The 13,977-nt window shown below is 53.0% G+C and overlaps 1 protein-coding gene across 2 annotated transcripts in view; it reads right to left on the reverse strand.

Annotated features, from left to right (window-relative positions):
• Positions 1-961: 961 nt before the first annotated feature.
• Positions 962-13,977, reverse strand: part of Unc5b (unc-5 netrin receptor B) — a 68,988-nt gene continuing 55,972 nt past the window's right edge. For both annotated transcript variants that reach the window (NM_001359273.1, NM_029770.3), the window contains 9 exons: positions 13,334-13,528; positions 12,721-13,110; positions 12,112-12,199; positions 10,857-11,025; positions 10,546-10,779; positions 7,476-7,625; positions 6,692-6,856; positions 5,348-5,529; positions 962-3,741 (listed from right to left, as the gene is read on the reverse strand). In NM_001359273.1, the coding sequence (NP_001346202.1) occupies positions 3,576-3,741; positions 5,348-5,529; positions 6,692-6,856; positions 7,476-7,625; positions 10,546-10,779; positions 10,857-11,025; positions 12,112-12,199; positions 12,721-13,110; positions 13,334-13,528 (1,739 nt within the window). In that variant the 3' untranslated portion in view covers positions 962-3,575. The remainder of the gene's footprint in view (positions 3,742-5,347; positions 5,530-6,691; positions 6,857-7,475; positions 7,626-10,545; positions 10,780-10,856; positions 11,026-12,111; positions 12,200-12,720; positions 13,111-13,333; positions 13,529-13,977) is intronic.

Raw genomic sequence — 13,977 nt, forward strand, 5'->3', positions numbered from 1 at the left:
CACAAGCATGTATATATTATGTGCTCTGCCCCCACCCCAATACACCATAAACACCCAGAGGACCCATGGACTTCCTTTTGTCTTGAAAATTTCTCAATCTAGACCCACCCCACTTTGAAATTGCCTTAGAGCCAGCTGCAGGCTGTAGAGAGTGAGAGCTGGCAAGGCCCACAGGAAGCTCACACTTGAAGCTTAGCAGACAGATGTTTGGTCGAGTACCCTGTGTTAATGTAAGATCAGAGCCTCACCACAGGACTTTCCAGACCCTGAATAGTGTGGTGGGCTTCATGACACCTCCACAACCAGGTCAAGGGCTTATTCCAAACTCAAGGGACTGTAGGCCATGGGGTCTGGGAACTGCCAACCAGATGCAGGGCGAGGCCTGAGAGCCACCTGAGGGTTATGGGTACCAGTTTAAGCAGAGGTAATTATCAAGTCATGAAAATTAAAATATGCACCCCTCCACCTGCAGACTGGTTCACTGGCAGGACACAGGTTTATGATTTCATTACCAGGCACCACCTGCAGGGAAACTCTTGCAGAACACACAATGCTGTCTGTCATCTGCGTGGCAGGACTGATGACACTCTCCTCCTTAGATGGGGTATTTACCTAGGGTGTAAACCACCAGGTTCACACCCAGCCACACATCCCAATGTACTCCCATCACTCTCCTGCCTGTATGGCATTCAACTGACCACTCAGCCTCAGATGGGACACACCCTATTCTCTCTACATTCCTCTCCTCTGCTGTGTGCTTTAAGGCTTGGCTGGTGAGCAAGGTGAGATCCAGGGGCCCTAACTTGCTGTGTAACTGTCAGAAAGCCCTGTTTCCCTTTTGTGGGATGGGGCTGTTGAGCTGGATCAAGGTCTGGAGCTCTGAGCTGCTGTGGACGTACAAAAAGAACAGGACACTCCCAACTGCCATTAAAAGACACCGAGAAGACATCAGACCAGGACCTGGATTTTTTTTTTTTAATTAGACTAGGAAATATAATTTATTTCATAAAAATTAATCTTGTTACAAGAGGAATGCTAAAGACTATTTACAAGTTATTTACAGAATGGACGAACAGGGCCGGGACCGTCCCCTGCATATCAGAACCCACAGACACACAGCCATGTCCACACCCCGGCACCTGAGCTCCCACCCACTTGACCTCTGAGGGTGGGAGGAAGGTGCTGTCTCGGATGCCTGGGAGCCTCAAGATGGGGGACCAGAGAGCCCTGAAAGATCCAGGGATAAGAAGGGTCCCTGTCCCTCAAGGGGTATGGCCAGAACTCAGACACCTGGCCCCATTGAGAAGAGCAGAGAGGCACATAGGAGATACACCAACTGACTGTGACTCGGGGACAGCAAACAGGCACGCCCACCTCCAGTGGCACAAACCTGGGCACAGAGGTCATGTCCACATGTGGGGATAGGTGTGCGTGTTCTGGGAGGGGTGCCCTGATGTGCCAAGTTGAAAAGCACAGGCATGCACACACACACACACACACACACACACACACACACACACACACACACACACATGCTCCCAAACACACATACTACCCAAGATGACACAGAAATACCCTGCAGGACCCAGCAACGCCAAGCTGGCTAGGAATGGGAAGGGGAGAGGCTTCATCTCATTGGAGGCAGGAATGGAAACCCAACCCAACAGCCCTGTCTGGCTCAGCTCAGAGTTGGCTTGACCTTACCTGGGCTGTCTGGTTAGAGCCCTACCCCAGGCTCCAGCTCTAGCTTCTGTGCCCCAGATGCTGAGCACCTTCTAAGTAAGAGTCGGACTGTAAGCTGGGACTTGCTCACTAAGTGCTCCCTCAGGTCCCAGACAGGCAGGTTTCCGAGGACGGGCAAAGGAGAGAGCATGCAGACCACAATCAACTTGTCTCTACTCGATTCTCAGAGAAGCGTGGGAACCCAAGGGGCCTCGTGGAGCATCCCAGGATAAAAGGACACTTAAGCCCAGAGAAAGCAGTTATGTGCCTGAAGTCACACAGCACAGCTCCACCTTGGCTTCCCCCTTCTATGTGCGGGCTAACAGTGACCAGTGAGAGTATGCCCACAGGGATGAGCATCTTTGGCAGGAGGAGCTGAGGACTACTCTATGAGGCACTGTTCACCTAGATGCCAGGGGCACCTTGGTCTGTCTCAGAGCCCCACTTCAGGAAAACCAGGGCAGAGATGCTTGCTGGGTCTGTGGCCATGAAACCTGCCTCCTCACAGAGGCCCCAACTTTCAAAGCTTTCAGGCTGGTCAAGGGCAGTTCAGGGAAGTCAGCATCTCAATAGGATCAATACCAGTGATCCTAGTCCCTGTCACTGCCCGTGGGCTGAAAGGGACAAGAATTCATCCCTTCCACTGGCCCCATGGAACATCCCAGAATGCGCTGTGGTCAAGAGTGGGTATACAGCTGTCTACTTAGTTACCTTCATATCTCCTGACCCCAGTAGGGAGATCAGCGGGTAAAATGATGGCTAGAGGCACAGGGGTGCAGACCGGCTAGTGCCAGCTTAGACACAGAGCCACCCAGCCTCACCCAGGGAGAGAGCCCTCCCTGGAACACCCCCTCCCTCTCAGTAAGAGTTTTGGCCATCACGAGACCAGGAATCACCAAACAGACCTGAACAGTCTCCCAGAACCACAGCTGGACCCTCCAAAGCCAGAGGAGGCCACAGAAGGGCACCTGCAGGGGGCTCCGGAGAGGACGAAGGCCACCAGGCCCCAGCTTCTGCTTGTGACTTTAGAACTCAGGGCCATGGCTAAAACCCTGTCTCAGCTCCCTGCACAGCTGGGGAAACTGAGGCCTTGACATAGCAAAGCCTTTCCCTGTGCAGTCTCTTATTGACCACACCCACACACACATGTGTCCACAAGTGCACTCGCCTATGGCCCAAATCACAAGCATAGCCACTCTTAGCCACATTCAAGGATAAAAGGTTTTTTTTTTCCTTTTCTTACTTTTTTTTGTTTGTTTTGTTTTCTTAAAAAGGAACTATCCAAGTATCTGGATAATAAATCATTTGCGTTCCCTAAGAAACTGGGTCTTTCTTTGCCCTTACTGTTTTTGCTCTCTCACTACCTGAGTCTCGCTGACTTCTGAGGCTCATCCCCCACCCCCCACCCCCACTCCCCTAATCTTCCCTCTCTGCTTGTGGACAGGAAAAAGCAGTTTGCCTGAACTGAACTCGACCCGGGATAAGAGAGCGGTCCCTAGCCCAGGACCATGTGAACACAGAATTGAAACCTGTGGGTCCCCAAAGTCACAGGGCTGAGGGTGGTGTGTTGTCGCAGGGGAAAGCCTCTGGCTTTCAGCTGTCCCAGAGGCCTCAGCCCACCCCAGAGTGAGCTGGGGAAACAGTGGGCCAGAGGATCCCGGCCTCTTGGCAGTAGAGCACAGAGACTTTCTAAGGCTGGTGGTGGTGGTCTGAGGGTTGTGGCGGGGAGGGAGTTGAAGGACCATTCCTGCTGTGAGCCAGGAGTGGTGGAGGCTGGGCACCCCTGTGCAGAGGCTGCCAGGCCTCCTTGCACCGTCTCCTACTGATCCCCACAGGCCTGTGGTCACAGGCACTCAGCAATCGCCATCTGTGGCCATGGCTACCAGCATCTCACTCTTGCCCATCTCCTCCAAGGCACTGGCCAGGCTGTTGAGGTCCCCGTCATCCTGTTGCCGAGCTTCCCAGAGGTCTAAGATGACACCTGTGGGACTAGCTTTGGTGGCGAAGTAGTTTAGGTACCTGTTGGAAGGAAACAGAAATGTTGGCACCCCTGAGGTGACCAGCCCATGAATTGGGAAGACCCGGGTGATGGGAAGACTGTGGGCTCCAGAGTCCCGCAGCCTTGAGTCTTGATTCCTGGGTTCCCCAGTTGTAGACTTTGCAGCCCTAGGCAAGTCCATGTATGCTAAGACTCATCCCTTGGTCCTCTTGATCTCCTACTAGCGTGGTTTAGAGGTGGGGCTGAGCAAGCTCCTGCAACTTGAACCTCTGCCTTCATCAACAGATAAACCCATGGAGGAACTCAGAGTCTGTATGAGGGCTGGCAAGATGGTTCTGTGGGTAGTGTAGACTTGAGTTCAAATCCCTGCAGCCAACATGAAAACCATACGTCTATAAATCCACTGTTCCTTGAGCACGCCATTTCAGGGAGCTGGGAAGCACAGACAGGGGAAGTCCCTGTAAGCTCCTGGGCTAGCTTACCTGACACTCAGGGCAAGCAGAAGAACAAAGAGATCGGAGGTTATCCTCTGACCTCCACACATGCTCCATGCACAGCGTGCTGCATACACACACATGCTAAATACATGTGTGTACAACATCTGAATACACTGTTGGCCAGGGCTGGACCTGTGGACGGCGGGGCTGGTCACTGGGGTGTGTCTTGCCCTGGCCCTTCCAGTCTACGTCTGAGGTGACTTTACTCCACCATAGCCTCCTGACACAATGCTTTAATAGACAGCAGCAGCAGCAGCAAGCGGAAACTGCAGGGACAGACGCCCCTGAAGCTGTGGCTCAAGATCCACCTTGGTTCCTTTAAACTGCCGGATATGATTCCGCAGTGAGGAGGGGTTGATTCCCACATCTCCTCACACAGCTGACAAAGCCCGAGCTCACCCAAAGCACCCTCTTCTCTTCTCCATCGCCATCACCACCACCAAAAGACGCCGGGACCCTGAGAGACCTTCCAAGCACGCTTCTGAGGATTGGAGCAGAGTCTCTAGCTATCTTTGTAAGCTTCTCCCATTTATAGTAACTAGATGGCTTTTCTTTTCTTTTCTTTTTTTTTAAGATTTATTTATTATATGTAAGTACACTGTAGCTGTCTTCAGACACTCCAGAAGAGGGCATCGGATCCCATTATGGATGGTCGTGAGCCACCATGTGGTTGATGGGATTTGAACTCAGGACCTTCCTTAGAACAGTCAGTGCTCTTAACCGCTGAGCCATCTCTCCAGCTCTAAATGTCTTTTTAAAAATTAATTTTTAGCACATGCATGTGAATGTGTGTGTGTGTGTGTGTGTGTGTGCGCGTGCGTGCGTGTGTCAGAGGACAATCTCACGAGTCATCCTTAGCGATACCATCCACCTCACTTGAGACAGGGTTTCTCATCATTCAGCTAGAGTGGCTGGCTAGCAAGCTCCAGGGAGCTTCCTCTGTCTCCCCAGTGCTGGGATTATCAGTGTGTGTCAGCATGCACGACATTTTCGCACGGGCTCTGGGGACTGACGGCACAAGGGAAGCTGAGCTGGGAGCTGGCCTTTGTCAGCTGGGATGTGCACCCCACTGCTGTGCCAGACCCTGAGGGTGAGGGCAATGGGGATGACTGCAGCTTGGGATACTCACCGGTCCATGGACAGCTTCTGCGCCAACAGCCTCCAGTCGTTGCCCCGGGAGTTGGGGGCGTCCAGGCTGCTGCAGATCTTTTGGCGGATGGACAGGGGTATCTTGAAGGCATAGGGTCCCAGCTGGGTGGTGATGGCATTGCCCGGGGCAGAGCAGAGAGCATCCAGGGAGCCAGCAGGCGTCTGGAAGGGCGGAGATGGGAATGAGATAACCTCAGCGCTACACAGGCATTCACCCAGGCAGGCAGACTATGGCTTCCCGCTCCCCCCAAGATTGATTGATTGATTGATTGATTGATTTTATGTATATGAGTATACTGTAGCTATACAGATAGTCGTGAGTCATCATGTGGTTGCTGGGATTTGAACTCAGGACCTCCAGAAGAGCAGTCAGTGCTCTTAACAACTGAGCCATCTCACCAGCCTTGAAGCTGCAGCTTAATCGGTAGAGTGCTTGCCCAGCACCCATGATGCACTGGGCTCTAGCTTATCTTCGTCTCCTCTGGCTTCTCCCTAGCCCCAGTCCAGAGGTCAAGGGTTGCTCTGTCCCGCGTCAGTCAGGTGTGATCTTGCTTGGGATGGGCCTTGGACATATGCTGACTTAGCCTTGGGATAAGGAAGCCGCAGGAGTCATAGCCAGGGCCCAGCCCACACAGACCAGCTTTGATGTAAGTGGGGAACAGTCGAGAGCTCTCTAGACAGGTGACCTGCCTAGGGCAGAGTAGGCTTGAGACCTGTGAGGAGTGCTTTCTACTACACCGGTCAGCTTAGTTTGGATTTAGTGGTTGGGAGCCACAGGTCAGCCCTTACCTTGACCAGGTTCAAAGCCAGCCTTGCCTGGTGGCCATATATAATATACGGATACTCTCTCACTAAGGCTTTATTTTTAAAGATAAGGTCTCACGTAGCCCAGGCTGTCTCAAATTTACAATGTAGCTGAGGACAATCTTAGATTTCTGATATGATCCTCCTGCCTCTATATCCCAAGTGCAGGGGTTACAGGTGTATAGCACCACACCTGATTTTATTGGTGGTGGAGACAAAGGCACCGTACACGCTACTCTGCCAAGTGAGCTACAGCCCCAGCCCTTGAGACTCTCATCTTTCACATGGGGACCATTATAACCCTATCCCCATAGGCATGATACCTCGTATGGTAATATATGTCATGTGAACAGTACTCAGTAGGCGACTTTTTGCCCACTCTAGGTGGCCAGGTCCATGCTATGACTCAGGAGGTGAAGGAGAGGGGTCTGTATTGGAGATGCTGGGGAGTGGGGTGCTTATGTGCCTGAGTCCCAGCCCTCCCCCTAGTTCCTCTCCCTGGGGTATCATTGAGCCTCACCTCGGCCAACGTTGTGTGCAGCTGGAAAATCTGGCCTTCCCCTTCGACCTGCCGCACGCAGACCTTACAGGTGAACTCCGTGGAGGCCAGGCTATGCCTCTCCAGGGTGAAAGTGCAGTGCAGGGCTCTCTGGCTGCCATTCCAGACGTGGTAGAAGGGAATCTCCTGCAGGAAAGGTGGGCAGGGTTGCAGGGGGGGTGGGGCACTGGGAGAAGTGAGTGGGGCCCAGCCTTACAGAGGGCTGGGCTCCAGGGGGCAGCAGGAGTCTCTCTGTGAAACAGTAGGGAAAGCTGGGGCTAAATGGCACTGATGTCTCCCTTCTGGGAGAGAGTGGAGAAGCGGGTCTGTGTGCGAGGGGGAAGACAGAAGTCTGAATGTGCATAAATATAGAAGCTGGAGTATGTGGGGCCTGAATGGTGTCACACACTGCAAGACGAAGCAGAGGGACTTTAGAGCCAGCGATGAGCAGAATCAGTCTGCACGCTTGCAGTTGTTCCGATGGGTGTGGCCCCAGACCAGCAACTTGCAGTATAAAGGGCTGGAAGTGGGGTGTGGCAGGGATGGCTGTGTGTGGCTGTGTTGGGGGAGGTGCAAAAGGGGATGAAGGTGTGGCTGTTCATGGATTAGAATTTAAGCTTGGGCCTGAAGATTGCTGGGAACACGGAGAATGGTAAAGTGGGAACACAGGGCAGGGTTAGGAGACTTGGAAAGCAGGGCTTCACTACAAAGGATGGAGCAGTGGTCCCCCCCTCCCCCGCTGCCCCTCCCCAGACCCAGGGCTCACCTGGTACTTGGCCAGTAGTTTGCTCCTCCAGTGGGCATGGGGGATGTCATGGAGGGAGAGGCGTAGGTTGTGGTAACTGTCCTTAAAGAGCAAAGGCTTGGGCTCCTCCACCAAGTAGCCACCCAGAGTCCTCTCCAGCTCCAGGACCTCCTGTAGGTGGGGCAGACGGAAGGACTTGTTACCCTTGGCATATGGCTCTTTTATATTTTTTTTTTTTAAGATTTTTTATTTATTTTATGTGTGAGTACATTGTTGCTGTCTTCAGACATGACATCAGATCCCATTACAGATGGTTGTGAGCCACCATGTGGTTGCTGGGGATTGAACTCAGGGCCTCTGGAAGAGCAGTCAGTGCTCTTAACCGCTGAGCCATCTCTCCAGCCCCTCTTTTATATTTCAAGTTGCTGGTCTGGGGCCAGACCCGTCTGATCCAGCTAAGAAGGTGTTTCCGATGAATGGCTGGACAGATACACCAATGGATGAATGGGAAAGCTGTGGCTAGGTGGATAGCTAGACAGACAGACAGACTGACCAATAACATGGAAAGCTAAAAGACAGATTAATAGGGAAGTGGATGGATAGATGGATGGATGGGATTCATGAATGGATTTCTGGTGGCTGGATAAATGAATTGATGGGATGGCTAAGTAGATAGACAATAAACTGGATGGATGACACATGGGCGGACAGGGGGATAGGTAGATACACAGAGAACATATGTGTGGGTAACAAGAACTTGGAAGGAGAATTAGATAGATGGGTTAGATGTATAGAAGGATACTGACAGGGGTCTGCTGGAAGGATGGAGAACACAAAGATGATGGATGGATGGATGGATGGATGGATGGATGGATAGATGGATGTTGGATGGAGGATGGATGGATGGATGGATGGGTGGGTGGGTAGGTGGATGGATGGATGAATGGATAGATGGGTGGATAATGGATGAATGGGTAGATGGATCGATGGATGAATGATAGTATTGTGAATATGGTTTATTGCTTGTATTATGTTAACTGGGTTCCCAAAATTAAATGGGAATTCACACACCTACAGGTAGGATGCTGAGGGTCCCTGGTCCCAGTTGGCTTTGATTGATATAATGGCTGGGCAGTGAGACAGAAGCAGGACTTTAGGATTCCTGGCCAAGAGGCACAGGAGAGAGAGAAAAAGGCAGAACCCCATGCTGGGGAAGCAGAAGGATCAGGCGTGAGAAATAAGACAGAGAGACAGCCAGCATGTGAGAGTCGGGGATCAAAACCCAGGTGGGCGATAGGTCTGCACCTGGGAAGGCCAAGATGGGACACAGGTTTTAGAAAGTAGTAATTCAGGAATATCAGAGGGGTAAGTGGGTTAGCCGCTGGGAGGTCTGGAAGTGCCCAGCCATTGAGCTGTTTAAGGCATATTAGATATAAGGCTGTGTGTGTGTGTGTGTGTGTGCGCGCACGTGCCTTCCATTCAAGAATCCAGATCATTGGGGTGAGTTCCTCACTATCTGCCCGGGAGATTAGAGAGGATTAGCCAACTACTGTAACATGATGGATGGATGATGGATGGCTAGATCATTGGATGGATGTGTGGGTAAGCATAAACAGATAGATACACAAATGACAGGTATATGAATAGAAGGTCATTTGAAGGAAAGACATACGAGCGAAGAGAATGGCTGAGTGAACAACTGGCTGTTTACTGTGCAAGTGTATTACTTATTACCACAATGAGTGAAAAGGTAGAGGGCAGATGGACGGGTGAATAGACAGGGCTTGAACAATTAAAAGAACGCAACTGAGCCAGAATGTGGTGACTTCCCTGTTGATCTTCACACCACCCTCTGGCTCAGATGGACAGCAGCCAATACCAGTGCCACAAGATCCTTCTGGAAAAAATTCCCAGCCGTGACCACCCCCCTTTTGGAGGCCTCCTGGAATGTCAGGGTAATACAGCCCCACAGAGGACGCCCTTCTCCCACAGGGCCTTTTCATCTGGGTTGCATCAGTCCCCAGCACGCAGCCTGAGAAAGTCACATGAGACTCAAGAGACAGAGTGACTGGGAGAGACCACAACTCAGAGCTGGAAAGAGGCACTGGTTTGCCAGAGAGAGCCATGAGGCTTCTGAGAGGGCTGGAAGAAAGATGGAGAAGAGAGCCAAGTCTATATCCTCCCTTTCACGCTAGGATGAGACCGGGGACCTGGGAATGGGACAGAGTTGGGGAAGGAAGGGGCACGGGCTTTGAGGCATGTATGACAGACAGGTGGGACGCCCACTTGGGCTCCACATCAGCCAGTGTTAGCCCCCTTCCTCTCTGCCCATCCTTTCCCTCACTTCCGGTCTCCACTGCCTTTTCTTCTGTGTCTGCTAGAAGCTCAGGTTTTCCTAGCTCATCCCATCAGTTCCTGGTCTGTCCATCTCACTGACCACCCACAAGGCCCAGTCTCATCTCCTGGCCATTGCTACTGCCTGCTATGTGGGGCATACCCCCAGCTTCCCAACTTGCCTCTGCCTCTTGTTCACCAATGTTCCTGTTATACACACACACACACACACACACACACACACACACCCCATAGCTATAGGGAATTCTACAAAGTACCTGTGAACAGGTGTCTGCCATAGCTGGGCCCCTCACCACTGGTCGGCATCCTGATTGCTAGGCATGACCTGAGCTTGCTAACAAGCTACTATCTCTCCAGCCCCCCCCCCCACTCTTACAGGACTACTCGTACACACATCCTACTCTGCTCACGACGCTGAGCCGCACACCTGTCTCGGCAGAAGGTCGCTCTGTTGGTCTGAAATGCCCTTCCTCTTTTCTACCCAGAGTGACAACTTGTCACCCAGGGCTTAGGCCTGAAGTCCGCTCTCTCAGACTTCTCAAAGAGATTCCCCTGCTTGTCTCCCACCTCCTGCCCAGTCCTAGGAGCTGCGGCCTCCATGCCTGCCTGAGGGTCCATTGCTGTTCTGAGGCTGGTGCCAGAAAGAAGCCTGTAGGGACCACGCATCTGGGGAGGGTTCTAACAACCAATTGATTGGCTGTGCTGATGCCCCTGCCGTGCCCTGACAAGCCCCTACCTTCAGTGCTACAGGTGTGTCCTCCAGACAGTAGACCCTGAGGCTATACTCCAGGGAGGTGCAGAGGGCTGGGGCGAAGATGGCCAGCTGGAGCCGCTTGACTGCAGAGCGAGAGTAGGACTCGCCCATGAATACGTAGGTACCCAGCTGGTCCAGCAGGATGTGGCAGGACTTAGCCTCCAGCTGGCAGTAGCAGGGTGTGTTGAGGGTCTCCTCATCCAAGGTCACCACCTCCTATGGGGGACGAAGAGGACGTTGTCACCTGGGCTGGGATCATGCCGTTTTGAGAGTCACCACACCCGGCTTCTCACCTCCCAGTGGCCCTGATGGGCCTGGGTCTTGAGCTGAAAGATCCAGTCTCCAGCGATGACTTCAGCACAGTGGGGCACGGTGAGGACGACAGGGCGGCACAGGAGTAGGCCTGTGGGCCCACAGGTCACCGAGGGGCTCAATACTGTCTGGGAACCTTCTGAAAGTGGGCTGAGGGGGAGGGCAGAGGGAGGCAGGAGACAAAAGCCAGAAGAAGTCATTCATCAGGGATACTCGACTCTTGTGGAGCCCCCAACTCCACCCAGGGCCCGTGCCAAGGCAAGTCACTGCCCTTTGCTGACTGGGACGAGATCTCACAGGGGCAGGAAGGAAGAAACAGCATAAATGGCATAAACAAAGTTCTAGATTTTTGCTGTCACAGCCAAAGCTTTGCACAGCCTCAAGGTCTGAGGCTTTATAGAACATTGTCTTTTCTTTTCTTTCTTTAAAACAAAACAGCAGAACAAAACAAATTGAGGCTTGGCTTAGCGGCGCACGCCTTTAATCTTAGCACTTGGAGAGGCAGAGGCAGGCAGATCTCTGAGTTGGAGGCCAGCCTGGTCTACAGAGTGAGTTCCAGGACTGGCCAGAACTAAAGTGAGACCTCCATCTTGAAAAAAAACAACAATAAAACCATTTGGTGTGTGTGTGTGTGTGTGTGTGTGTGTGTGTGTGTGTGTGTGTGTGTGCACATGTGAATTACTTGTTCACGCCCATGTTCAAACTGAGATGGTCAGTCTTTCTCTGACTGGATGTGAGGTCACCGAGGAGATGCACCCCTGATGTGCCTGTCTGTGAGGATGCTCCCAGAGAGATTGAAGTAGGAGGGAAGATCCACTCTATTATGTATGTGAACCCACATAACTTGTGGACTGAATGAAAAAGAAAGAGAAGGTGAGGGGAGCCTCGTACACCAGTGTTCGTCCCTCTCTGGTTCCTGACTACGGATGCTTCCCATTCCTGTGACCACAGGAAGAGGGACTCTCACCATGGCGAGTCCAAATGAACCCCTCCTCCTTAAGTTCTTATCATGCATTTGCCACAGCAATGGGACATACACAATGCAGTTGCTTACCAATCCCCCTTTGCACAGGAAAGGTTTGCTGTTGCTAGGTTCTACCCATTAGAATATGCTTTCTCTGGGGGACCCTGGGCACTGGGACCAAGCTTCAAAGGGCAAATGGAAACGTGTGTGCCCAGTGTGGGCTGAGCACGAGGGGTGGGTGCTGGCTGGCCAGGGCTGGCGGGTCTACTCACAGGGTGCTTTCGGCCTTGTTGATATGTAGATACAGGTCATAGAACTTGCCCTGGGGAATGGCTCCATTTGGTACCAACAGGCTGACCCCTAGGGAGGAAGGAAGGCTATCAGCAAGAGGAGGAGGAGGTAGCAGAGATGAGAAAGATGGGGTAGACTCTGGCTCCAACCTAGGGAAGGGAAAGACTCTAGACTCGGGGGTATGGGGGTGGATAGATACAGGGAGCACACAGGCTACTTGGCCTGGTCTGCCCATGAATACAGGGGGCCTCTAACATTGCTGGGGTAGGAGGGTCAGAATGCTCCAGTGCTAGCCCTCATGCTGGCTCAGGACAGGACTCTGAAAAGCCACCAGCTGCCACTTTCACAAGCTGAGATGCGCATCCTGGCCCTGCTGCCCTTTAAAACCAGGACAGCTCTATGGGACTAAAGATAAGAGCCATTCTCCCAACCTAAAGGGAAGTGAGACCCCTTCCAAGTGGTTGCCCCAAGACTTTCCTGGCCTACAGAGGCCCAGGAAGTCCTGATCTCAGGTCTTCTACCAGACTTCTCTATGGGTAATCTGCTCCAAGCCATAACTTCACACCTGAGCAATGGAACTGGAGGCCTACCTGTGCCGGGGAGGCTCAGCCTTCCTCCCAGGCAACCAAAGGTGCCGCTGACACTGCTGCTGGGGTCCCGAGGTAGGCCCAGGAGGTGCTGGGAACCAAGGCTGGCACTGCGCAGGTGCAGGAAATGGGTGTCCCGGGAGAAATCGCCTGGGTACGTGCCCGGCGGGAGGACACCCAGCAGGTCGGCTCCATCAGCCAGGCCAGACCCAGAACCGATGGTGCTGGAGTTATAGACCTTGATCTTGAGGCTGGGCAGGGGATCCAGCAGGGGCGAATTAGTCATGGGGATCTTGTCGGCGGAGTCCTGCAGGGCATACACAGGCCCGCGGTAGATGCCAGCACTGGCCGTTAGGTCTGGAGGGGCGGACGGGTGCAGGAGCTGCGGGTTGTCTGCAGGGGCAGATGTGCCGGTCAGAACCACCGTTCCCATGCCTCACCACACGGACCCCACCCACTCTGTTCTCTCCAGGCCTCTGCCCTACCCACAATTCCAGCTGCGGAAGGCTCAACTGCTATAGGAAACTAGTGGCCAGATTGGGAAGTGCCCCAACTCTGGTGACAGCTACACTGTTCTGGGGTCCCCTCAGCCATTCCTGCCACACCAGGTCCTTACTGGGCCTTGCAGTCTTGAAGTTGACAGGGTGGAAGCCACCAGTGAGGGCCGCAGAGGAGTCGGTGATGTCCGTGTCGAAGTCCCGGCAGTTTCTCCGGTATACGATCACTCCCACGGCCATGAGAACCGCTACCACCACAAAGACGGCCACCACAAGGCCTGCGTACAGTGCCACATCTCCCGATGTCTCCAGGGCTGTAGAGGCAGTAGGGTTAAGTGAGGGAAAGGCCCTTTGGGGTAGCAAGGAAAAATCTAGATTCTAGGCTTTGCCCGCTAAGGCAGATCAGTGGCCTCAGGCAAGTCTCATAACCCTTGAATCCACCTCTTTCTCAGTAAGCTGTCACAAAATCCCCACCCTATGCTCACTCACCCTCCTGGTACAGTACAGAATGTAACGGAACCAGTAGGTCTGATTCAGGAGCTCAGTCGTGGCTCAGCGCTGAGGAGCCCGGGGTGTGAGGCTTGGGAACCAGAGGGCGCACGATTCCACCTACGTGGCAAAGCTTCGCTCCAAACCTACAATTCCCATACAACCAAACGTCCTGGCTCCCCGAAACCATCTTAAGTAGTCTCTTCACTATGCATTGGATGGGAGGTGCAGTGGAGGGAGGGAAGCACGTGGGGTGAGAGGCGGAGCAATGGAT

Source organism: Mus musculus, chromosome 10, assembly GCF_000001635.26.
Source record: "Mus musculus strain C57BL/6J chromosome 10, GRCm38.p6 C57BL/6J".
Classification (NCBI taxonomy): Eukaryota; Metazoa; Chordata; class Mammalia; order Rodentia; family Muridae; genus Mus; species Mus musculus.